General features: G+C 47.9%; 2 protein-coding genes across 5 annotated transcripts in view; one reads left to right on the top strand and one right to left on the bottom strand.

Moving 5' to 3' along the window:
- Positions 1 to 5,056, top strand: part of RASAL2 (RAS protein activator like 2) — a 384,725-nt gene extending 379,669 nt beyond the window's left edge. For both annotated transcript variants that reach the window (XM_081485990.1, XM_081485995.1), the window contains one exon: positions 10 to 5,056. In XM_081485990.1, the coding sequence (XP_081342116.1) occupies positions 10 to 89 (80 nt within the window). In that variant the 3' untranslated portion in view covers positions 90 to 5,056. The remainder of the gene's footprint in view (positions 1 to 9) is intronic.
- Positions 5,057 to 5,703: 647 nt separating this feature from the next.
- CLEC20A (C-type lectin domain containing 20A) lies at positions 5,704 to 24,972 on the bottom strand. Of its 3 annotated transcripts, none has more exons than XM_081485998.1 (12): positions 24,829 to 24,972; positions 22,708 to 22,967; positions 21,264 to 21,343; positions 21,033 to 21,169; positions 19,781 to 20,146; positions 18,266 to 18,331; positions 15,449 to 15,811; positions 14,223 to 14,315; positions 12,204 to 12,968; positions 8,739 to 8,858; positions 7,794 to 7,879; positions 5,704 to 5,798 (listed from the first exon to the last, which is right to left on the bottom strand). In XM_081485998.1, the coding sequence occupies exons 4-12, from the start codon at positions 21,052 to 21,054 to the stop codon at positions 5,718 to 5,720; spliced, it is 1,962 nt and encodes a 653-aa protein (XP_081342124.1). In that variant the 5' UTR covers positions 21,055 to 21,169; positions 21,264 to 21,343; positions 22,708 to 22,967; positions 24,829 to 24,972; the 3' UTR covers positions 5,704 to 5,717. The 3 variants fall into 3 exon arrangements, with proteins under 3 accessions (XP_081342124.1, XP_081342123.1, XP_081342122.1); XM_081485997.1 differs by lacking the exons at positions 21,033 to 21,169; positions 24,829 to 24,972 and adding exons at positions 23,699 to 23,755; positions 23,870 to 24,004 and having other exon boundaries at positions 21,296 to 21,343; XM_081485996.1 differs by lacking the exons at positions 5,704 to 5,798; positions 21,033 to 21,169; positions 24,829 to 24,972 and adding exons at positions 6,620 to 6,839; positions 23,699 to 23,755; positions 23,870 to 24,026 and having other exon boundaries at positions 21,296 to 21,343.
- Between the last annotated feature and the right edge of the window lie 144 nt (positions 24,973 to 25,116).

Here is a 25,116-nt window from a genome sequence, read left to right as displayed (position 1 = left end):
GTCCTATAGGAAAACATGCAAATACCAAGGTCCAAATGAAACAGTCTATCCCACTGATCAAGCGGGACTGGTTCTACATGGACAGCTAATCTGACCTGGGGACACACTGTTCCAGAGGACGCAGATAAGAGCTGTTGCATCGAAACTGGACTCTAGGAGTGGCTGTTGAACTCCTGTTGATGTTCATTTCCTTCTGTCTGTAGCAGATGGAAATTTTTCCACTTTAGGTAGGGGGCTTTTTTTTTTTTTTAACCCCAGTTGTAATAAAAGGTGTTCTTTTTCCTCTTTAGAGTTTACAAAACTATAAATATCTGTGTCTCTAGAAACCATCTTCATCTTCACATACCTACTTGCCCTTTCCTCCCCCATGGTGGGAGCAGTCATCACCAACAGGGTTTACTCTCCCCTGGAGAGGTTATTCAAATCTACTGTCCATAAGCCATCCGAAAGAAACACCCTTTCTTCCGTACAGAAAAGGGCTAACCATATCATACCATAGCAGGAAGCTCTGAATAGTTCCTATTAAAAATTTTTCTTCTATTTGTAAGTTACAACTTTGGTTTGGGATAAAGATTTTGTCCAGTGTACTAGCAGGTCTCGGGGCAGGGTAATTTTATCTCAGTCTTTCACTTTTAAATTGCTTCTTCTTTTAAATTTGGACAAGAAATCCAAATCAGAAGCATTGCTCTCTTTAAAGTCGTGATTACTCTTAATGAAAAATAAAATACTGAAAGTGGAAGGACAGCGTATTCCAGCTGTTATTCCCATGCTCTTTGTAGATTTGGCAACAATAACCCAGTTTCACTAGTTGTCATCCATGGATTTATTGTGGGACAGAAACAGTTATGGAAGTTCATTTACTTCCTTTTTTTTTCCCAGAGGTTTGAAACGTCATCTTAAATGCAACCTTGTTTATCAGAAATATGGAATGTTACAAGTTAGACAGATAGTATATAGACAAGTATATATACACATATATTCACACATATGTACATATAACTGCACAAATAGGAAAAGTTCCTGCCTTCTATGCTGTCGGATTTAATGTTACAAGGAGTTAGAATCTCATTAAGCAAGTTCTAAGCAATTGCTTATATTGAGAAAGCAACCACATTTCTCCAGTAAGTTAATGATGTTTATTTTAAATGATAAACTTTAGGGAATTTTTTTTTTAAGGGAGAGGAGGGAGAAAAAAAAAACACCTGAGGAAGCCATATGCATGAAGTGAGTGTTTCCACATTACGGAGTACTTACAACTACAAAGGGGACAAGAGAACATTTATCAGGTCCCCTTTTGGGTGAAGCCCCAACAGAGTCACCAGGCTTCCCTTTCCGCTGTACCACAGACATGCATTCTGACCTCTTAAGCACTGCCCTCCAGTAGATCTTTGTGTTTTACCTTGTATCTCAACAACCTCACGTGGCCCCCGACCCACAACCTTTTGAAATATGTCCCCTCCATAACATTCCCATTTCTGCCTGTCAAAGACCTAAAACAAGAGCTGCCTGGTGTGCTTATCTGATCTGCAGACAGCATGCCACATGTTTTGGCACTTGTGTATTTTCTTGACCCCTGGTCATGATTTTATAAATTCTTATCCCCTTTCCCTCCAAGTTGAAGACACACTGTGGCCACAAAATCACTTATTTGAATAGGAAGAAAAAAAACTACCAATTCTGAAGTAGTGCTCCGTGTTGGGGGAGAGGGTATGTAAACATAGGTCTGTTCTTGTTTGTGACTATTTTCAGCTCTAGCCATTCTCTATCAAAGCCTTCAGAAAACCTGGTAAAAGAATGGTCAGTTTCAGTGGCCTTAAGTATGTATCATTGGTGATGTCTTGCATTGAGGTTTGGAAGTTCTCGGGTGGTGGTTATGGATGACAGAGGTCTGATAAACTATTTTGGAGAGTTGGGGGAGACACACAACCCCCCAAATATGTTTTTGATGGATGCAATACATCTTATCGGCATTATGTGAGCTTCTGAGATGGTTGCCTCATTTAGAAGATTAGATGCCCAAAATGTTTGTATAGATTACGCAGCCCTCTGTTATTATCAGGTTATCTTGAATGAAGAGGAAAGAGTATACACAAATAATAAAATCAGAGGTAAGCTAGAAGTTCAGTGTAGTTGCCAGATGTTAAATTTTAGATTATCCTTTGAGCTTATTCCTGTCTGGATATTTTTTCTGAGTATTTGTTTAAAGAATGCTGCAGTCCTACAGAACTTATATGAAAGATTTTTTAACTATGGAAAAAGTTAGCAACAGCCAATAATTTTTATGGAGGTATTGCTCAATTGGCTTTTCTTCAGCCCAAATAAGTACACACCTCTGTTTTACTAGGAGGAGGTGCATGTTTGAAGAGAAGTGGGTGGATTAAGATAGCACATCTTACACACCTTCTAACATCCAACACATCACCACATGATGGGGTGCAGCATAGACCAAGGCTGGAGTTTGGAAATCAGATGAAGTGCTGGCAGAATGTTTGTCTAGCTGACAACCAGACTAGGCCATTAACAAGGACAACATTGGCAGGATTTAGGGAAAGAGCTTGATACTTCCCTTTTATTTTCACTGGAGCAATAAGCTTTCTGAGCTGAAGCAGCGAGAAGGAATAACATTTCCTTCAGGTCATCACATTCCCTGAGTCTCTGCAATACAAGCCCTGATGGAAGGGAGATTATAACTAGGTGACTAAGACAAACACTTGAGCACTTACTATATTCCAGGCACTGTTACCAAGGTTGTGCCGGGCTCCAGGGCAGTCTGTGGTAAGGGAAGTATGGTAAAATGAGGTCATCATGCTGCTGTAACTTGGCCTTTTTCACTTGTCATTAAGTTGGTCAGAATTCGCTTTCTCCAGTCCACTTCTACCTTCCCCTGTGATGGTGCTAGACAGTGAAAGAAAAAGTAGGATTAACTATCTAGGACTGCTGTATGCCCTTGAGAATTAACTTTCTAGGTAAAGCTTTTTAGATCTTAGTCTGTTCACAGATCTGTAGCTCTGCCGACCCTCAGTTCTCTGCCTGGCCTCAGAGGTGCATCGGGTTGAGAGCAGTTCTTTTTTGGAAGCCTCAGAGCAGGACCATTGCCATCAAGTGAGTTTGGTTACAATTTGTTCTGCCTTCCATCTAGGTTCAGTTCTAGTTATCTCCATTTTGGAGTTTCTGAGAAGGCTGGTTGTGGGACTGAACTTGGGGAAGGAATCCTCCTTGGGATGACCGAAGGCCCATGTGACCCTGACCAGAGTTGACACCACTAGACTTGTCACTGGGCCGGTCTCAGCGGCTCTGGGGCCCACGCCACAGCTTCCCTGTACTTTCAGCCACTTCTCTGGGGGCCATCTCCTACACATTATGGAAAACCAAAAGGGCTTTCTTCTTCATTTCCCCTTCCCTTTTCCAAATCTAATACTGAAATCTCCTGCTCACTTCAGCAGTAAATAGTTGCCTTCCCACCCCCTACCTGAGGGCCAAGGATTTGGGATACTTTGTTTTTTTAATCAATATGTCCATTGAAAGGACCTATTTTGTTTCCTTTTTTAAAAGCAAGATATTTTGGGGTGTTAAATTGTTAAGTAGACTCTCTTTTTGTGTTTGAGTGATTGTTATTAGTTCTAGAAACATTCTCTTGTCATGACCCAGTTATGAATGCTCTTGAGTTTAGGAAGGACAAAAGTGATGAAATTTGCATGAGGTAGAATAAATATCTTATGAAGAGTGAAAGAACCTGATAAGATACATGATCTAAAAGGGGCTAATGCACAGCAGTCTTCTTCAAAGCCCCGCGGGTTCAAGGAAACAGAAGGATTTATTATCCTTTGCCCAATCTTAAAATATGTGAGATACATAGAAAGGCAGTTTCTGTAGAAACACGACGTGGGCACCCACGCAAAACACATGATTCTTAGGGCTTCCTTTTTCTGAATGTCAATCCATCTCATCAAGCAGTGATTCCCAAACATCCTTGAGATTTTTAGATTTTATGCCCTCATCTGTTAGTTTGTATGACAGTGGTTCTTTCCTCTTTAAAATGTACCATATGTGTTATATGTATATATGTTAAAGTGACTTGAAATTGACTTGGTTTGACATTGTTTCAAGAACCCAAGATAACATTATTGATACCTTGGAAAGTCATGGAAATAAAGTTGAATGTCACTGATCTGAGAGTAGAGTCCAGAAAGAAGTAGCTTTGGTTCCTGATCCATTTATCCTCAGGTGTTTGCGTAAGGTTTGGCCATGAGCCACCCAAGGAAAGCCAAGTGGTTGTTTGTGTCCATATTTCAGCATGCGTTTTAATTTTCTCCTCAGTTCTTAGTTTTCATTGCCTTTGTTTTTGCCCAGGAAATATTTTAGTTTGAATCTTAAAACCAGATTTATATATTGTAAAAAGATTTTCACGGAAACTGTGTTTTAGGAGGCCTCAATCATCTGTGTGGGGTGTACAAAAATTTAAGAATAAATATCATTTTTATGTCATTTCTACACTCCCAAGGGAAAATTACAATTCCCAGTTCACCAAAAGGTTAAATACTAATTGATTCAATGACCACTATCCTGCAGAAAATTTGAAATAGTAAAGGTGAAATTTTGACTGGTGCTTAGACATTTCCTCATTACATTAACTCAAGCAGTCAGCAGCATGTTAACCTGAATCACCCCTGTAAGGAACTTACCTTCTAAATTTGATTTTATTCTTCATCTCCAGGGCCTTAATAAGAGTGTGTTAAAACACATGACTATTTTGCGATGATAGCTCTAAATAATTTATTTTTTATTTCAAGAAAGAGAAATACACATTAGAGAAACAAAACCCAAGATTTTATTTTATTTTTAAAGCCATATTTTTGTGCTAGTAGCACTTAGATTGTTCCATATGTGAGATCCATATCAGCATTTCATTACCTGGGTTTGTTCTAAAAGAAGATTTATTTTTGTTCTGTGAATAATTTTTGACGGTTCTTGTACATGTACAGATATAGATACGTTTGAGGTCTTTTATTGATATTCCTACGAAGAATACAAATAAACTTTAACTTTAAACATTTCAGACTAAGGTTGCTACTGTATTTGACATATTACTATTTGATTTCTAGCATGTCATCGGGGTGATTAGGACACTTGGAGAAGAACCAGTAATAAAATATATGTAGGAACATTATGCTGAAAGTATATTTTAACATGAAGAACAGTGTGTCTTAGAATTTCCCAACTTACAGGGAAAAAAATATTTAGCTGAAGGGCAAAGATAACATGCATTGTATTGTAACAACACCCTTAAAAAGCTCCTCATTCTGGAGAATTTGAAGTCTCTTTACCAGCTTGTAACTGAATAGAAAATGTAAGGATAACCCCACTGAGCACTCCAGACCAGTACTGGCCTCTCTTAATTCCTCAATAGATTAACAGGGTTTGTTTCAGGGTTGTGTTGTTTAGTTGGGACTTTTTGCTGTTGTTGTTCTTATTTGCTTATTATTCTTAAGTTATTATTTCCACATTACCCCCATCTTCTGCTTACCTATTTCATTCTTCAAAGCCCCAAGATGCAGGTCCCATTACCAGTTGTCTTACATGCTTAGTTCTGAAATTCCACCAGTTAGCCTCCTCACATATCTAGTTACTTCTTCTATTCTACTAGGAATTAAAAGACTAAAATTCACTCAAAATCCAGAGAAAATTGTGCAAGGAGACTCCATATCACAGTAGAAGTGTTATTTTTTGTTCACTTCGAAGCCGACCCATTTCAATCTGAATTGCTCACAACCTAATGTAAGGTTTAAGACATCTTGGATCTGAAAGATCAAAAAGGGAGAAACTATCGTTGATGCTATCTTGTGACCTCCCAGTCTTAGCCCTTAACTGTCCACCCATCTACCCTTTATGTCCAGCCATACCCGTTACTTTTCTTAGCTTCCTTCCAGCTACCTGCCTTTTGTTGTTAGTGCCTTCACCAGTAGGAAAGTACATGAATCAAGTTTGTTAGGCCACCACCCCCCACCCACACACACACAAAGCTTAATGATAAAGGGGCCTAAAACAACTTCTTAATCAAGAATTCTCAATCCTGACTGTTCATCAGAATCACTTGAGATCTTGAAAAAGTGAAAATGGAGATGCGCCTTTAGGCCCTCCACTGAACAATTAGATGGAAACTCTCTAAGGACTGGGCCAGGAGTTACCCAAGGGATTCTAAATTCAGCCAGGTTAATGACCGCTAGTCCATATCTTGCTCTGAGCACTGTGTGTGTGACTGTTACAATGTTCTCTCTGTCGCCATCCATGGAACTGGGTAAGTTGGCTGTAGATGTTTTTTACCTCCTGTTTGGAATGTTAAATGCTGGTAAAAGTGATAATATGTACTCTACCTTGTCCTTGCCAATTCCATCCTTTAAATATATGATAGACATTCTCTCTGTTAATATGGGCAGTCATATTCCAACAAAAGTGACCAAAAGCTGGAATTTCCCATCTTGACCCCAATTTTCCTGTTATTGGTTTTAATTTAAAACATAGATGGTTTCTGGATCGGAACCCCCTCCCCGACCCAGAAAAGGGGGAGGGTTCTTGACTTTTATAGACTTAACACTCAGCACTGCAGTCTTACTACTTGAACTTTTACTAAAAAAAATTTTATTGGAGACCAAATTGCATCATTTGCACCTGTTCTTCCTTCAGTGAGGGCTTCCCTGGTGGTTCAGACGGTAAAGATTCTGCCTGCAATGCAGGAGATGCAGGTTCGATCCTTGGGTCAGGAAGATACCCTGGAGAAGGGAATGGCTATCCAATCCAGTATTCTTGCTTGGAAAATTCCATGGACAGAGGAGCCTAGTGGGCTATAATCCATGGAGTCACAAAGACTTGGACACAAGTAAGCAACTAACACTTTCCTTCAATAGAAAAATGCACCAAAAGCTCTCTAGTTTCCTCCCCACTACCAAGCAGACACGTGTGCCCATACACATGTGCGCACGCGCACACACACACACAACCGCTCTTCCTAGAAACTTCAATTTTTGAGATTTTTGAATGAATTGCCTGGGTGCTGTTTCTTTGGCATATGAGTAAATTGCAGTAAGCTAACAGATGGATGTCAATCTGTTTGCTTGTCTGTAAAATTGTGATTTTGGCTAGATAGTCTACAAAGAACTTTAGCTCTGACATCTTATGATTATTATCTGATATCACTAAAAAATGTGCTGTTAGGTCATATCTGAAAATCAGTTTGGGGCTTTTGTCACAATGTTTAGAAACAGTTCTTCCTCGTCACAATTTCCTGTCTCATGATACTTTTAAAAAATAGGAGAGGAAAAACAAAAGCCTGGAACAAATGTATATCCAGAACAGTAATTTGATAATAATAATATTTAATGTTTATTGAGCACTTCCTATGTGCCAGACAATTTGCAAAGCACTTTTTTATGGAATATTTCATTTAATCAAATACCAACCATGAGGAATGAATTTCCTAATTCATGAGGAAACAGAGGTTCAGAGAGATAAGTTTAGGTGCTCAAGGTCACACCACTAGCAAGTGCAAAGCCATCATCCAAATTTGGGTCCTTCTGACTATGCTGTATAGATTTTTTTTTTTCTAAGAACTCAGGAAAAATGTTAGAAAAGATCTGAGCACGTGAACCAGCCTTCATGATGAACCAGAGCCAGAAGGATGGCAATGGGAACAGACAAGCTAATTTTCCAAGACTATTTCTCCATGTATTGGCTTTAACAGGATGGCTTTGCATTGTCAAGTCATCTGACTGATCAGAATTAGAAGACAGAAGTCTCACCTCACTCAAAAATTGGTCTTTCATGTCTTCTGGGTCCATCAAAACCGGGATGAGAAAATCTGCTTTGAGGATTCCAAAGAGTTGCCCTGAAAAAGAAAGTACTACCTGGATCAAGGCAAATTATCTCATTGCCATTTGAAAACCTCACATTCTTAGTGGTCAGGGAGTGCCCACTGGACACCATAGAGGCTGCATGGTGATTTAGGACTTTAAAAGGAGAAGAAAGAAACCAGCTAGTGGCCGAAAGTAAAGAGTCTCATGAGTGGAGTAACCGCTGCTCTCCTCCCATAACCTGGCCACCCTCAGGCAGTTATTTTCTTTGCTCTCTCTTCTGTATTTTCCTCCTTTAAAAAAAAAAAGTTTTCTTTTTGGTGGGGTGGGGGGATGCACCACGCAGCTTGTGGGATCTTAGTTCCCCGACCAGGGATTGAACCCTGGACTGCCAGGGAATTCCTGTTTCTTCCTTTTAATAAAATTATCAAGTAGATTGTTCCACACCACGCTGGAAATATTCACCTCTCCCTGGACCCACGTTTGTAAAGGCCAACTCTACCCCAGAAAACTCTTACATTCTCTGAGCCTATAAACAAGCTCAGCCTTTGGCCCTGAGCACTGCAATCATAGAAACTACAGCATCATACAGGACCACCTTATAAAGTTAATAAAGTACCTCACTATCTCTTTGGGTACTTGAACAACTCTGTGATGAAGGCAGGGTCATTTTTACTACATTCCTTCTGCAGATGAGAAAGAGGAGATTTGCTCCCTGAGCTTTCACAGTCATTAGGGAGCTAACTCTAGGATCCTCACCCTTGTTCCCTTCCCAACATTTCATGCTGTCTTTCATAGAAAGGTCTTGAGTGCCCCGTGCTGAGCAGTGGCTGTCCAAATTTAATTGATTGGTTGTTAAGAATGAGAACTTGGTAGCCAGAAGCAGTTAATTACCTGGTTTCAGTGCTGGAGTTGTTTCCTTAGATTCTGGGTGATTAGCTGAGTTCCAGTGTCGGGCCTGAGTGGCAGGAGCTGTGTCTGTCCTATTGGTGCCACTCCTTTCACTTGTCACAGCTACAAGAGGGGAAAATAAAGGAGTTACTGCAGATACAGCCAGGAGCAAGGTGGTTTGAGACAGGTAACTGCCCCTGAGCTAGAAGACAGGCCTGGGCGGCCACCATCCTACAAAAACCATCCAGCGTGGGAAGCTCAGTCCTTCCCAGACCCTTCACTTACCCCCACAGGCTCATGTACCCAGTGGCTACATCATCATCCCTCATAAAGTGTCTCTGATATCAGGATTTATGGGGCTTGGGCAATATTGTATCTCCTCAGTACCAAATGTTTATTTTTAGTAGTTCCTACCCCAAGAAGCCCAATCCCCCTATGTAGTCTGCCAGCTACACAGAGCCCCACCATGGCACCCAGGGAGCCCCAGCATCCCCATCGAGGGGTAGTACCTCAAAGTACATATTCCAAAGCCAAGCTCAGCAGCCCCCTCACCCCCTTTATGGTTGCGCATCCCCTGAGGCCCTCCAGTCAGAGACCCCACATAAGCCCAGCTGCTTCCTCCCTCCTCACTCGCTCTCATGTTCAGTCACCAAAGTCCTGTCAGTGCCTTGCAGATGTCTTTTTTTTTCAAATATGGAATATTTGAACCATATTGTTTTGTGATACATTATTGTAAAGTATATAAGTAAAAGTGTCCCCTCCCCTGACCCAGAGACAACCACTATTAACAGTTTGCTATAGAATATCCTTCACACACTTGAATTTTTCGATTTGAATGCATAAAAATCTACCTGATTCTCTTTCAAGGCTGCATAGTATGTCATTGAATGTACATAACTTATTTAATCAATCTGCTTTCAATGGACATTAGATTTTACCTCCAGTTTTTCACTGTAATAAACAATGCTGCAACAAACAACCTGTGTGTGGAGGGTACGCGTCAATGTGTGTGTGCACCTTGTACTATTATTTCCTTAATAAACTTCCAAGGGTAGGATTTCTGTATGAAAGAGTATGCACATTTCAGAACTGACACGCGTTACGAGAATGGGAACACCAGTTTACTGCGCTATCCAGCGTCTGAGAGCGCTGATTTTCTCACATTCTGATCAGCATTATCACTCCAAATCACTGCCAAACTGGTAAGTTAAAAAAATAATAATGTGAATACATTTTAATTTGCATTTCTGTGATTCAATGAGCAAAGCTGAGCATTTTGTAAAATATGTTTGTATTTATATTTCTTCAGTTAATATCACTTGCAAGCAACGTGAAATCAGTTCCAAGTGCTGCTCACTCCACTGCTCCAGTCTGACCTCGACGTCACCCTCCCAGACTGTGCAAGTCTTCCCCCCACACACACTTCCTGTGTCTCCACGTGCCCTCTTCTTTCCCCACCCAAAGTATTCTACATTTCTTTAGTGACGTGAAGAAGTTTTGTGATGTCCAAAAGCACAGAAGGCAGGGAAACACACATATTCTTGTTGCCTGAATGTAACCGTTGTTAACATTTTCACACATTTTCTTCTAATCTTTTTTTCTAAGCACAGGTTGATGTTTCCTTTCAACGTTGCTGTGACTGTGTTACACGTGTAATGTTGAATCGTCTTTTTTCCTTTAGCATCCTGACACAGCCATTGCCCCATGTCACTATTACTGTCATCATAACCACCTTGCTTCTGTTGACTACAGATCTGAGCATTTTGCTGCCTTGCTAAGAAAACTCTGATGGCTCCACTGACTGCAGGATCCAGTCCTTCAGAATTTGGCCCAGTCCACCTCTTTCCCCTCATCCCTTGCTGCGTGCGTGATTGCGTGCTAAGTCGCTTCAGTCATGTCCAACTCTTTGTAACCCTGTGGACTGTAGCCCACCAGGCTCCTCTGTCCAAGGGATTCTCGAGGCAAGAATACTGGAGTGGGTTGCCATGCACTCCTCCAGGGGATCTTCCCAAACCAGGAATCAAACCCAAGAGTCTTATGTCTCCCACTCTGGCAGGTAGGTTCGTTATCACTAGTGCCACCTGGGAAGCCCTCATCTGTTGCTACTTCCCTTCCAAATATGTGACAGGCATTCCAGTCACCTCAAACTGCTTGTTTTCCCCACACATGTTCACATCTACCTATCTGCTCATGCTGTTCCCTCTGCCAAGAAGAACCTTCTAGCCTTTCCTGCCTGATGAAATCCTCCATTACCTTCTGTCCATTGACCACCACCTTTCCAGGCAGAATGAATGAGTCATTTTCCGGTCAAGGCTCTTGGTTCACCCTTCCGGGGGCAGTTCTTATCAAAAACTGTCCTAGTTGTCTCTATTAGCCCTTATTAGACTAAACTCTTTTAAAAACAGGAAACAGGTTCTGCTCATCTTGGTATCCATTGCCTTGTTCAAAACAGGTACTCAGGAAATGATTGTTGAATTAAATCATCTACCAGTATGCAAAACACTATCCTAGGCCTGGGAAAGATACAAACAGGCATAAAACATAAAACAGCCCCTGCCCTGTGAGATTTCACAGTCTTAATAATTCATAATGGTGATCATTCATGCTGCTGCTGCTGCTCAGTCGCTTCAGTCGTGTCCGACTCTGTGCGACCCCATAGACGGCAGCCCACCAGGCTCCGCCATCCCTGGGATTCTCCAGGCAAGAATACTGGAGTGGGTTGCCATTTCCTTCTCCAGTGGATGAAAGGGAAAAGTGAAAGTGAAGTCGCTCAGTCGTGTCCGACTCTTAGCGACCCCATGGACTGTAGCCTACCAGGCTCCTCCGTCCATGGGATTTTCCAGGCAAGAGTACTGGAGTGGGGCGCCATTGCCTTCTCCAGGTGATCATTCATAATCATTTATAATTAATAAAATGAGAATGAGGCCAACCCTGTCCGTTGAGTCAAGTAAGGACAGGGATGAGAGACTGAATGAATCACTAAGTATTTCACTACTGAATTGAGATTAGAAATAACTACCATTCATTGAATGTCTGCCAGATGCCAGGCACTGAATGATATCTTGTGACATCCAGTATTTTTCTTCACTTTAAAGATGAGAAAAATGAAGTTGGGAGAGATTGGGAAATTTGCCTAAGACCACACAGTAAGTAGAAGACCCAACATTCTAACCCTTGACTGTTAGACTCCTCTAGCCAAAATACAATTTTTCTCCCCTAGATCACCCACCCCACCCTAAATTATTATCCAGGGAGGATGAGGGGGTTAACTGGCTCCGGCTGGTAAACTGACTCCCCCATGGAGTGATCCGGAAGGTACCCAGCGGGTGGAGACGTGGCCCAACACACACATCCCCACCCCCTCAACCTCCCTGACTGGTGGCCGGGGCATGGAAACTAGGGCTTGGTCTCCCCAAAGGAGGAGCCGGGCTCCAGGCTGGGGTCCCCAACCCCCCGGCAGGCGGGCACCTGTGTCGGGCCGTGGCTGGCTGCCAGCTGTCTCCGGGCCTGCGGCCTGGCTCTGGGCTGGCCCTTTATGGTGCATGTTTGTTCTTTGGAGCACAGCTGAGCTTCCTGAGCTGGAAGGCTCCATGGTGCTTTCTTCGGTCCCAGAAGGCTCAGCACCGCGGGACCCACTGGATGTGGCCGCCCCAGGGGTCGCCGTCACCCCTGGGTGAGCCAAGGCCCCTGCGTCCTCCTGTGGCCTCCTGGGCCCACCCTGGGTACCGGGGCCTGGAGCAGGGCTGGAGGTGGAGGCCAGGGGGATTTCGGTCACTCCCTGAGGGACAGAGGGGCTCCCCGAGGGGATTGGCTCCGTGGGGTTCGGGGCAGGGGTTGGCGAGGAGGCCGAGGGTGTGGAGCCTGGAGCAGGGCTGGAGGTGGAGGCCAGGGGGGTCTCGGTCACTCCCTGGGGGACAGAGGGGCTCCTCGAGTGGACTGGTTCCGTGGGGTTCAGAGCAGGGGTTGGTGAGGATGCCTGAGACGTGGGGCCATAGGATGTGTTCTGGGCGGTGGGCGAGGTCTGGGGCCCTCTGACCCCAGGGATTGGGATGTGGGCCGGAGGGCTCGGTGATGCTGCCCCTCTTGGCTGTGGCGCGGCAGGGCCTGCGGAGGTGGAGGTGCTGGGGCCAAGGGTGCCGGAGCTGAGCTCGGGGGGCTCCGGGCTGACTTGCTGCGGTAAAGGCCCCGCCGAAGCCCGAACTTTCATGGCGTCCACGGGACCGAAGCTGGTGCCTACGGCAGAGAGAAGGCTTCCCTGGGACTCCAGGGCACTGTACCTGCAGCCACCAGGCGGCCTCTCCTCGCCTGGCCCTGCACCACTGTCGCAGACAGGGCAGAGCTGGGCGGCGGGCAAGGGAGCTCCTGAACCCTCCTGGTAGATCCTGGGTGACCAACGAGCCCCTCAGCATCTCAGCCCAATCCCTTGTTCCTTAGCAGCTCACAGGCCCCCACCCCTACAGGATCCAGGAGTCCCGGCTCACCCTAAGCATCCCTTTCAGACCCCCTCCATTCCCTTTGCAGGCTAACTTCAAAACCACCCCCTCCAGGAGATCCTCGGATAATTACAGGAGCTGGGACAATCCCCTTCCCTGTGTTTCCCACCAGGCCTGTGACTACGCAGGCAGCACTGCCTGTCAGGAGCCCTCCTCCTGCTGGCTGTCAGCCTTCAGAACAGGCCCTGCCTTTGCCTTGTGTCCCTGGAATTAATAAAGCTCTGTGCATCCTTGCTCTGAGCTGGTCTCCTTGCTCTCTGTCCTCAAAAAAGGCAACAATACCTTTGTCTGATGTCCGACTCTGTAAAGATGCCAGAACTGTGATTTTTGCCCTCAATTATCCTAGTTTGCTTCAGAACTCACGGGAAGCAAAATGAGGTAATAGCTGTGAAAATGCTTCAGGAATTTAAAAACGCTAAAGGCACACTATCCCTGTGATTCCCAGCCATGTCTCCACACATGGTCCCAACAACTCAGCTCTCATCTTCTCTCCTCCCAAAGAAGGGATTTGACGGGCACCTCTATTGTACTTCCCTGTCTGGTTGCTGAACCTCAGAGGCCTGTCTGGTAATTTTTCCTCAGGAGCACTGCGCAGCTGGGCAGTGAGGAGGTCTTCCCCTTTTCCTGTCTCTTGACCTCACCAGAGAGACTACACAGCCTCTCGTGGGTCCCCTGGCCCGGGAGCTGCAAGTCCAGTGGCCTAGTTCGAGGAGGCAGGTTGATGGTAATGGAGTCCTCCTCCTTTGAACCCCAGTTGGCCCAGCAGAGTGAGGGGCCCAGGGAACTGCCTCTCCGTAAGACGCCCATGGTTGCCACCCAGGTGGCTCACCTCTTTTCCAGCTCCTCCCTGGCCTTTTTGGGAGGATCACTTGGGACCCACCCTGTGCTACTGTATACAGTCCACCCTCTCCACATCCCAGGCCCTGGAGACCCTTGAATTCAGCCAAGAACAGGCTCAAAGCCCCCACATGGAGCAGAAAACAGGGGAGTGTACTTGGCCTGGGCGTCATCCCCACGGTCACTTCTGAGGAGGGAACGTAGAAGAGCTGAGGGAGGGCTGCAAAATCCCGGTGTCCGATGGTGGGATCTGTAAGAAAACACCAACGGGGAGTGTGAGGGCAAGGCTGGCACAGGGGAGCACACAGCACCCCCAGGTCTGCCACTCCAGACATGCTGCCCTGGTGAGAGCCCCACCAGACACTGATGATCAACCTCCCATCACAGAAGCCAGCTCGGGAGGGCGCTGTCACGGGAGAGGTCCCTCCGCCATCTTTATTCCTCACAGCGGCTCTTCAAGGGAGGAACCATTGTTCCTGTTTTATAGATAAGGACCACTATTCTCATCAAATCCAAAACACAAAAAGAAACAGCCAAGAATGGGCAAAACCAGAGACAGCAGACTAGTGGGCGCCAGGACTGAAGGTGGGAGAGAATGGAGCAGGGGCACCGCTAAAGGGTAAGGAGTTTCTTATTGGGGGTGATACAGTTGTCCTAAAATTAGATAGTGGTGATGATTGGGCCACCTGGGTTGTACTAAATCTCACCATACTGGCCACTTCCAAAGTGAATTTTAAGGAATGTGAATTATATCTCAATATAACCGAAGCAAACAAGAAGGAAGGGACAAAAGAGAAGAAAAGAGAGATGGAAAGAACAAGACAGGATGAAGCCTCTTGCTGAGGAGACATACCACACACAAGATCCAGAATAACCAGGTAGGCCTCTGGTTCCCACGTGTTTGTGGTGACAACAACAGTAACAGTAGCTGATATCTACTGGGCGTTTACTCTGAGTCAGGGTCTCATCTAGGTCCTTTATATTCATTCTCATTCATCCTTCAAAGCCGTCTTATGAGGTGCATCATCAATGCCATTTTGGCTTTTTGCAGATGAGGAAAATGAGGCTCAGAGATGCAGTTCACCTTATTTCTAGCGAGGAATAAAATCTGATTCCAGAGGCCACACTTTTAACCTCTTTGTTGCCAAATAAGTAATTGCTGTTGCTAACTGCTAATGCCCAGAGACTGGATGGGGTCTGTTCTATTTTTTAAAGATTCCCCAGAATTAAACTAAAGCCTGCTTCAGAACTCTGCTAACCTACAGAATCTATAAATACTTCCTTAGATCTATCCTCAATGTCTCAAGCTGCCAAGAAAACCCGTTTCTCATCCCAGTCTAGCCTTGGGTGGGCCGAGGGCCAGTGGGGGTGACTATCACTCACCATCGAAGCAGATGAAGGGTTTCAGGGAAAAGCAGGTCACTGCAGAAATTCTGGAGGGGAAGCTCCAGTAGCTACTGAGACCTGCACACAGTCCTGCCCCAAACTTAGGTGGATGCAGCCAGGTAGGGATGCTGGAACCCCTGTCGCTGGACCACCTCGGAGACCCAGAGGCTGCACTGAAATAGAGGCCAATCCAGGCCTCAGTGTTACTCGTGATGGATTTCAAGTCCTTGTCCATCTCTTCAGTCACCGTCTGCAGGTCAGCCAAGTCTGTGTGGTATCTGCGGCAGTATCCCACCGCCTCCAGCCACATCTTTTCTTGGTCAAATCGCTTGAAGGTCAGATTGCCAAGCTGAACCTCAACTGTAAGTAAAGAACATAGAGACCACAGGCCTGAGGTCCGGGATCTCTGCCGGCTCAGCCCTCATCACCCCTAGACACAGTCCCAGTCCGACCCCTGCCCTTACCGCATCCTCAGGTGTTAGGTTTGATGAAATCCACAATTTTATAGGCAGACTAAATACCAGATTGGGAGAATGAAGCTGCTGTCACAGCAGCAGCTGGGGAAAAGGACGTGCATTAGGGAGAGCAGGGATTAAGAACTCTCCTGTGGGTCATGTCTTCTTACAAGTCAAGTCTAAGCTTCAGTTTCTCTATCTGTACAACAGGGATGGCAAACCTAGACAGTGTATTAAAAAGCAGAGACATCACTTTGACAACAAAGGTCCATCTAGTCAAAGCTATGGTTTTTCCAGTAGTCATGTATGGATGTGAGTGTTGGACCATAAAGAAGGCTGAGTGCCAAAGAAATGATGCTTTCAAGCTGTGGTGCTGGAGAAGACTCTTGAGAGTCCCTTGGACTGCAAGGAAATCAACCCTGAATATTCAGTGGAGGACTGATGCTGAAGCTGAAGCTTCAATGCTTTGACCACCTGATGTGAAGAACCAACTCACTGGAGAAGACCTTGATGCTGGGAAAGATTGAGGGCAGGAGGAGAAGGGGTTGACAGAGGATGAGATGGTTGGATGGCCTCATCGACTGAATGGACATGCTGCTGCTGCTAAGTCGCTTCAGTTGTGTCCGACTCTGTGCGACCAGATGGACTGCAGCCTACCAGGCTCCTCCGTCCATGGGATTTTCCAGGCAAGAGTACTGGAATGGGGTGCCATTGTCTTCTCCAGAATGGACATGAGCATGAGCAAACTCCAAGAGATGGTAAAGGACAGGGAAGCCTGGCGTGCTGCAGTCCATGGGGTCACAAAGAGTTGAACATGAATGAGTGACTGAACAACAACACAGGGATAGTACCTAAATGTTTTTAATTGAAATGATTAAATGAAGTCATGAATATAAATGATTTAACACAGTACGTGCAAATAATAAACACTCAAGTGGTAGGGTTAAACTTTGCAGGGAGGTAATGAGGGGGCTAGTATAATCCTGGTTTAGAATCAGTCTCTTCTGTGGTTTCCAGAGAGCATGCTTGCCGCACCAGCTCTTAGGAGGGTCCAAGGTTGAGGCAGAATAGAGGGAGCATGTGCTATTCCCAGACTCATGACATCAGGAGAGCCAGGGAAAAGAGGTAAGCCTGGTGAGGGGCACACCTGCTGGACAGGAGGCAGACTGGGCCCACAGTCATGGTCCTGACTTCCAGTGGAGCTCAGACAGACCGAGACACCCTCACCTACCCTGCCCCTGGCCAGGCCTGTCTTATGGGCAGCACATAAACATCTGTGATTCAAAACAAGGGAAGTTTGGAAAGGATGTGCTTTGGCATGGACTGATTCCAGAAACCTGTTAAAGGAAACACCTCTGTTTGCAGACTTGGGACTCACATCCTCAGATTGAAATATGGCCTCCCAAGCTCTGACTCCTGCCTGCTCACCAAGTCCCATCCAGATTTGCCTAATACTTCCCTAATTTTCCCTATTCAAACTGGTCTTTTAAAGCTACCCTTTGTTAAGCACCTCATTCTCTTCTCGCCAGCCCTGAGCTTTGCCTGTAGCACAAGTCATCTTTTAAAATCCTCATTATAATCCCCAGAAGCAGACCTCACTTTACGGAGGAGGAAAGGGAGACTCAGGGAGGCAATGACTTGCCCAAACTCATGCCTTACTAAGTGGCAAGACAAGGTTCAAATCAGGTCTGCCTGCCTTGCAAGCCTGTGCTGTCTTCACTCCACAGTGCCGTGTTCCACAGCATGCAGAAAACCAACTTTACAGAGCTGATTGAGGAGTGAATTCCCTTTGAAATTTCTCTACTCCAAGAAACTCTTTGTAACATACCAGGGCAGTAATAGTCCCCTCACCATGTGGACTTCCCTGGTGGCTCAGATGGTAAAGAATCTGCCTGAAAGATAGGAGACCCAGGTTTGTTCCCTGGGTCAAGAAGATCCAGGAGGAGGGCATGGCAACCCACTCCAGTATTCTTGCCTAAAGAATCCCATGGACAGAGGAACCTGGTGGGCAACACTCCATGTGGTCACAAAGAGTCAGACCCAACTGAGCAACTTTCACTCACTTTCACGAGGTGGATGGGCCTCGACTGTGGAGAGGTGCTGCCCACGCCTCCACCCCCAAGTCACTGGGGTGGAGACATCAGAGACTGGGATGCAGGCTGGGCTGGGCTCTGCCATCAGCTGGTTGGAGAACCACACCCCCCCACCCCCGCCCCCACCATGTGAATAACAAAGGCATTGAGCCTCTGCTTGGGGTCAGCCTGTGGGCAAAGCCAAGGCATCCCTGGGCCTGGGGGGAGGGGGGAGTCACTGCTCCAGGTGGACCAGTGCCAGGGAAGGCAGAGCCCCAGGCGCGTACCTGGCCTTGGAGTGGCAGTCAGGCTGAGAACTGGCTTCAGGAGGGTGTGGGGCCCCACGGTAGGATCTGTGAAACAAGCCACATGTTATGTGGTGGGGGTGGGGCTGCCCAGGGTCTTCTCTGGGCACCAGGAATCGCCAAGTTGAAGAAACCTAGCTCCAGAGTAAGTGGGCCCCTTTGTTCCTACCCACGTGTGTTCCATAAATATATAGACTGAGCACCTGTTGTGTGGCAGACACTATTGCAGGCCCTGGAAAAATAGCAGTAGGAATAAGGCAAAGCGAGATCTTTGCTCTTGAAGAGAATATGAGAAGGGGCCAGCCTTGCGAAGAGGTAGGAAGGAATATGTTGGGCAGAGCTAAGAAGGAATGGGACCACATGTGTACGACTGATTAGAAGTGCTAAGGGAACCTACTGAATATGTCTAAGCAAATTGATCTGATTTACTTTTTATTTTTAATTTACATTTTTAAGATTTGACTGTGTACAGAACAGGCTGGAGGGGGCCAGGCAGATGCCAATGAGAGCTGTGCTGGTGTGTGCACTTGCAGAGCTGGAGAGAAGCGAATGCAGTTAAGAAGCATCTAGGAAGAGTCCAAAGACTCCAGGGTGGTTGGGGAAAGCTCCATCCACACAATTGTTCCTTCAAGGGGACTCCCACGCCCACTCCGGCACATTCACCACTCCTCTGGCTTGGGAATTGCAAGATCAAACCTAGACTTCCCTGAGCTACATTTCAAGGCCCCATGATGGGCATGGTAGCATAGAACTGGGGACCCATCAGGTTGGTCCTCCATGACCCTATTTAAGGAGCCGTGATGGGCCTTGGCTGACTGAGAGAAAAGCAGAAATTGGCCTTTTTTTTTGTTTTTAATGAGGAAGGTGCTGTCTATAACTATTCCCTCTGTGATCTCAGAACCTTTAAGACAAGGGCTGCCTGAGCAGAGAGGGGCCAGCCAGGGGCAAGGATTGCGTTTGTGGGCGGGGTGGGGGTGGGGGTGTGCATCGAGTAAATGGGTTGTCTGTAGAGATGCACCCACCTGCCTCCCCAAAGCAGGGGTTCTCCCACGGAGCGGCTGTTCCACACGCCCCCAGCCCCTAGAGACGAAACCACACTGTGCTTTATCTGGAGATAGACCCTGGACTCTGCTCTGCTTTCTCCGTAGATGCACATGGATCCCCAGGCTGACTTTCCCTGTTCCCTCCCTTTCTTCTTCCTCTTTGCCCAGATCCTTAATTGGCAGAAGGAGGGGACATGATGGAACATTCCAGATTTTACTTTTTGTCTAACCTAATTTACACCCGTTTTCTCTGATGGAGTCTTTGGAATGAGAAGCAGAAGGGAAAGAAACTAAGGCAGCAGAGAAGAATGTAGCAAACGAGGGTTAAGACAGTCGGTCAGTTATGCTCTGAAAGAACTTGAGCCAGACCCATGCTCCCTCTCCCTGTCTCATTTGCTCCTGAGAAGCGACCCTGGGAAGAAAGAGCAGGCCCAGGATGGGACTCTGAACACACCGTGGTAGCAGATGAAGGGCCTCCGAGCAGTGCACCAGGACGCCCCCAGGCTGGGGAGAAAGGCTTTTGAATACAGGGTGGCACAGAGGCCCTCCCTGAAAGCAGGCAGCGGGCCCCACACCGACGCGCTGAAGGAAGAGCCGCCAGACCATCTCAGGCCACCAAGGCGCACGTCGAAGAAGAGGCCGATCCAGGCCTCATGGCTGCTGGTGAGGGAGTAGAGGGCCTTGATGCTGCTCCAGCCGCTCATGCTGTGCAGGTCGGCCAGGTCTGTGTGGCGCCGCCGGCAGTACTCCAGGGCCTCGGACCAGCTCAGCTCCTCCGCCACCCGCCAGAAGGTCTTGCCTTCGCTGGTCAGCTGCAGGGCTGGGGCGGGAGGGTTGTCACCTCATCAGCACTGCCCCTACCCTCCTCACGAACCCCAGGTGTCCAGCCACACCACAGGCAGTCTCCCCGGCCTCTCCTCTCCCTTTTCGCCCCCCACCTCCCACCCTCCACTTGGCCTCCAGGGCCTTCACACAAGCCTCTCTCTTGGCCTGAAAGACTGGCCACCCCCCCCATTCCCCTCAACCTGCTCCCTCAACACTCCCCCCCCTTCTTGCGTTTCTTATCTCCCACTTCCGCTGCCCCATCCTGGTAGCTCCCTTCCTATAAGCAGCGCTGCACCTTTGTTAGCGCTTCATGACAGTAGAGAGTGTTCCCTGAGCACTCACCGTGTGCCACTAGCTCTCTGAACCCCTTCCAAGAACTCCCTAGGTTAAACATCACTATGACTGTTTTCCAGATTGAAAAACCAAGTCACTGAGAGTTAAGTGACTTAGCCAAGGCCACCCAAAGGGAAAAGAGCCAGGGCCCAAGGGCCGTGGGTGGGGCTCCCAGGGCAAGGCCCTTTGTCAGAGTGTGGTTTTGCCCTGATGCAGGAATCACAGGCTTGTCATTGGGCTGCACATTAGAATCACCTGGGGAGCTTTACAAATACCCGGATGCCCAGACCACCTGACAACAAGGATCTGAATGTCTCGCCGGGGCCAGCATCAGAATTTGTTTAAAGCCCATGGGGAAAAGGACCTTTTGGCTTATCTGTCTCCACCAGACAAGGCAACTTGGAAGCAAAGAACCAGCCTTATTCATCGCTACATTCCCAGGGTTGCCCAGCACATCAGAGGGACTGGATGTATTGAAAATGAATGAATGAGTGAACAGACAAATGAGCTCATTGGACATCTCACAGGAACCAAGAACCCTGTATTACCTTCCTTCCTTCCTGACTTCATCCCATTGAGGAGGTGCCCACAAAGGAGGGCTGGTTAAGAACTACTCTGCCCAGGGCCTTGGGGTGGGGAGACGGGTTATCCTAGTCCTTAAGGAAACCAGCTGCAAGCCAGAGCCCTAAGGAAAGGAAAGTAAGACTGAAAAACTGGGCCTACAGAGGGGCAAGGATGTGCATGATGGGGGAGGACATGGGAAAGGCCTGACGAGGCACCTGCCAAAAACAGTGACGCTCCTCACACCCACCAGAGGCCGAGAAGATGCTGCCTGACGCCGAGAGAAGCTGGAGGACCCCTGGATGGAGAAAAGGGAATAGAAAACAATCGTTCTTGTGATGTGTGTGAGTCATTTTGATATTTTTTATCCAATTTTGTTTAATTTTTTAAATTAAATCACTGGCTGTGGCCTACTAAATTGACTCTAGGATCTAAGGGGTCCCAACCCACAGTTTGAAAAACCCTGCTGCCCCAGCTGATCTCCTGGCTTGAAACACATAAGCTGACAACTCCGAGACCCAACTCCCCCCTGAGATGGGTGTACGCCTCCAAACGTCCGTTTCTCACACGCACACAGGTTCACCCCACTGATCTGGCCTGTCTGGGTCCTCCCAGCTCATCCGTCATGCGGCACCCCTCACCTCAGCACCTCAAGCCCCACCCAGAAGTCGCTGTTGATGCCCCTCTGTCTCTGACTAGGCAAATCCCGTCAGTTCTACGGCCAGCGTGTATCTTGGACCTTCTTGGACTTTCCACTTCTTTCCGTGCCCACTGCCACGCTGGCTCAAACCACCATCCCCTTCCTGGGACTGACAGCACAGCGCCAGCCCCGCAGCTTCTGTCCCCAGGCCTCACAGCTTGCTCTCCACTCTGCGATCAGAAGGGCCTTTGCTTGTTTACCTGGTTACATCCCCACAGGTTACAGGGGGAGAGGGGGGCGCTCCTTACCGCAGTCCCCAGGCCAGTGCATCCTGGCCCGCTGTCATAGGAAGGCTCCTCAGGCACCCCAATTTCTCCCACACACAGGCAGCTCCTTCACAAGGCTGGCCCCGCGCCTCAGGGCCTTTCTCTGGCTTTCTTCTTCAAGGTTCCTTCGTTTAGCCCTTAGGCTCAGCCCAAATCCCCCTTCCTCGGAGAAACCTCCCCACCGCTAGACTAAAGAATCCCCCGCAAGCATCTCTCTGTGACTGTTGCTCGTCACCCTGACCATCTCCTTCGTTGCTTTAGTCACATTTTGTGACTTGTTTCCTGACTTTTGGCCCAATGTCTCGAACCCCAACTAGGGTGAGGGCTCCATGGCGTCGGGGGCCATTCCTGGCTGGCACCTACTAGCACTGTATGTGTCGGTTAGATGCATAAATGAAGAAATGAGTGAGTGAAGTTCTATACAGAACAGCAAACTCCAGGCTCTGACCCCTGGAGGGTGCAGGTGCACAGGGGGTGACTGGGGGGATGGCGCTGACTGGGGGGGAGGGGGGAGAGGAGACGCAGGCAAGGGAGGGCGAGCTGAGGCTGCTCTCACCATCAAGCTGACTTGCAAAACCAGTTACTTCTTCCTACTTGTCTCACCTGCAACCTCTGAGAGAGAGCCACCTTTCCTGCAGGTGCCCCCCCTGGACGTGCCTGGGGCCCGGTGCCCTCCTGCCCGGGCTGTGGCCTTACCTGCTGTGCAGAGGGACAGTCGCAGCCCCATGACCGGCATGACTACGACGCAGGACAGGACTGTGGGTGGAAAGGCTCCCCTGCTCTGGAAGAGGCTGTGCCTGGTCTGAGGGTCATTTCTTTCTTGATCCCCACTCTCCTCCTCTTTCCTACTCACATGGACAGATTTTACTGAACAAACACTTATCCAGTGCCTCCTGCAGGCCAGCCACTGTGTGAGGTGCTAGGGACGCAGAAGAGCAGAAAAGACGGCTGTGCTCCTGCAAGTGACAGGGGAGGTGAGTTACCGGGATGAGTAACTAAGGCACAGGCCAGGATGGCTGCTGGGGGAGGTGAGGAGGAGGATGGCTCGAGAGGTCAGAGCCCTGGGGTCCCCCAGGGCCGAGGGACAAGGGGCCCAGTGGAAGGAGAGAAAGGGGAGGACAGAGGAGGGACAGCGAGCTGGCAAGTGTGGGCCAGGCTCCCTGTGCTCTCTTCCCTGCCCCCCTCAACAACCACAGCGCCAGGGAGAACCTGTCACAATCCTGTTTCACAGGTGAGAAAGTTGTGACTCCCAGAAGGAAATTACTTGCTCAAAACTCCAGGTAGGAAGTAGAGCAGTGATTCAAGCTCGGGTCACTGCAACGCATGAGGTGGGGAGGTGTGGACTCCCCCCTCTAGTCCTACTTCAGTGAGGCCAGAAGTGCCCTCCACCCAGGCTAGGCTCTGGCCCCCCAAGTAAGCACAGAACAGATGCCAAGACACTTTCTCTGGGGGAACCAAGAACAGCTTGCTCTCGCTCTCTCTCTTTTCCTTCCTCCCTCCCTCCCAACATCCTGTTTATGCCCACAACTCTCTCCATTCCCCTAAGAGCTAAGCTTTTGGAAACCAAAGCCTGGAAGACTCTTTTTTTTTTTTCTGCCCTCCACCCCTTCACACCCTTCCTGGAGGGAAAGGCAAACAGCCCCTCTGATTGGAAGGGCAAAGGGAAAGAGGAAAAAATTGTTCATACTTCAACAATAATGTCCTGCACAATATTCTCTTGTGCAGCGATGGCCTCGGATGACTTCTTCCCAGTGGCAGAACCCGAGTGTGCCAAGGCCACTCCCTGGGGATGGAAAACTCGACACTCCTGGTCCAAGAAACACCACCCCCGCCAGGACCCTCTCACCCAGCCATTCACCTGGGTATCCTCAGTCTCATGATGTAAGGGCCCCGTTAGGCTTCCCTGGGGGAGAACTACTGGGGCAGTGCAGTGAGTGTGGGACCAGGCACAGCCTCCATGCCCCCTATCCCCCAGGGCCGCTCCTGGCACTGTGGGTTGAAATTCCACATGCATTTCTCTTCTCTCCCACTACTCCATGAGCTCCTTGACAGCTGGGACTGCGCCATAGTCACAAAGCCCTCATCCCATAATGCTGTTGCAGTTTAGTCACTCAGTTGTGTCTGACTCTTTTATGACCCCTGTCCTTTTATGCTCCTCTGTCCATGGGATTTCCCAGGCAAGAATACTGGAGTGGGCTGCCATTTCCTTATCCAAGGGATCTTTCTGACCCAGGGAATGAACCCACCTCTCCTGCATTGGCAAGCAAATTCTCTACTGCTGAGCCACCAGGGGAAGCCCCATCCCATAATAAGTGCAGCAAACACTCTCAATGAAGAGGAGGTGCTATGGTTTGTATGAGGGACCTTTACTATTATTCTTCTCCCTGGAGTCCCTCCTACCTCAGACTCTGTCTGACCCACGGAGATCTTGAGAACATGAATGAATGAGGAGACTTACACTGGACACGGAGGGCCAGTGATAAGGGGAGAGAGGACAGCTCTGGTCCCCAGGACACCAGTTTCACCTGAGTTGTGTTAGGAAACCCCAGCTGGATAAAAGGGACCGCAAGAAGGAAGCAGCAGGCTTCCCAAGTGACCAGGAACAAACACTTGGTTTGCATGAGCCCTAGGAAGCAAAAGGTTCATGGAAACGTCCTGTAGCACCTCTTCCCATGCCCCAGATTAGGAATCCATTTCCACCTGGACACAGTACACCCTTAGGTACACGCGGGTCTACAGTTTTCACTTTCCCACAGTCACCATGTATCTCTTCTCCCAGACCAACTAGTTCTGTAGCCCCTGTAGCATTTCCCATACTTCATTACTTGGACAGTCTCCCCGAGAGCAGACAGGCTTTCTTCTGCAAAGTGAGCTGCTAATGTCCGTCTTTGTTAGAGATGTGCATTGTGGCCACAATGGCTGGCCAGCGCAACTCGAGAGGTTTTCCCTAAGCCTTGATTCCTGTGAGAGAATAGAAAAAAATATATATTTGTCTCTGCCCCCCAGGACCTGGCGTGTATGTGCTAAGTCGGTCAGTCATGTCCAGCTCTTTGCAACCCCATGGACTGTAGTCCACCAGGCTCCTCTGTCCATGGATTCTCCAGG

This window comes from Giraffa tippelskirchi, chromosome 5, assembly GCF_054371585.1.
Source record: "Giraffa tippelskirchi isolate mGirTip1 chromosome 5, T2T-mGirTip1v1.2.pri, whole genome shotgun sequence".
Taxonomy (NCBI): Eukaryota; Metazoa; Chordata; class Mammalia; order Artiodactyla; family Giraffidae; genus Giraffa; species Giraffa tippelskirchi.
The sequence above is the reverse complement of the archived record's forward strand: the minus strand, read 5'-3'. Positions and strand labels throughout refer to the sequence as shown.

Bases quoted from the DNA above. Each gene is read 5' to 3' on its own strand.
- CLEC20A (XM_081485996.1), bottom strand. From the start codon at position 22,747: ATGCCGGTCATGGGGCTGCGACTGTCCCTCTGCACAGCAG. The intron at 14,316-15,448 runs GTGAGTGATAGT...GTTTTCTTACAG, and splicing joins ACCCTTCATCTGCTTCGATG to ATCCCACCATCGGACACCGG. The intron at 6,840-7,793 runs GTGAGACTTCTG...CATGGATTATAG, and splicing joins AAGACCAATTTTTGAGTGAG to CCCACTAGGCTCCTCTGTCC.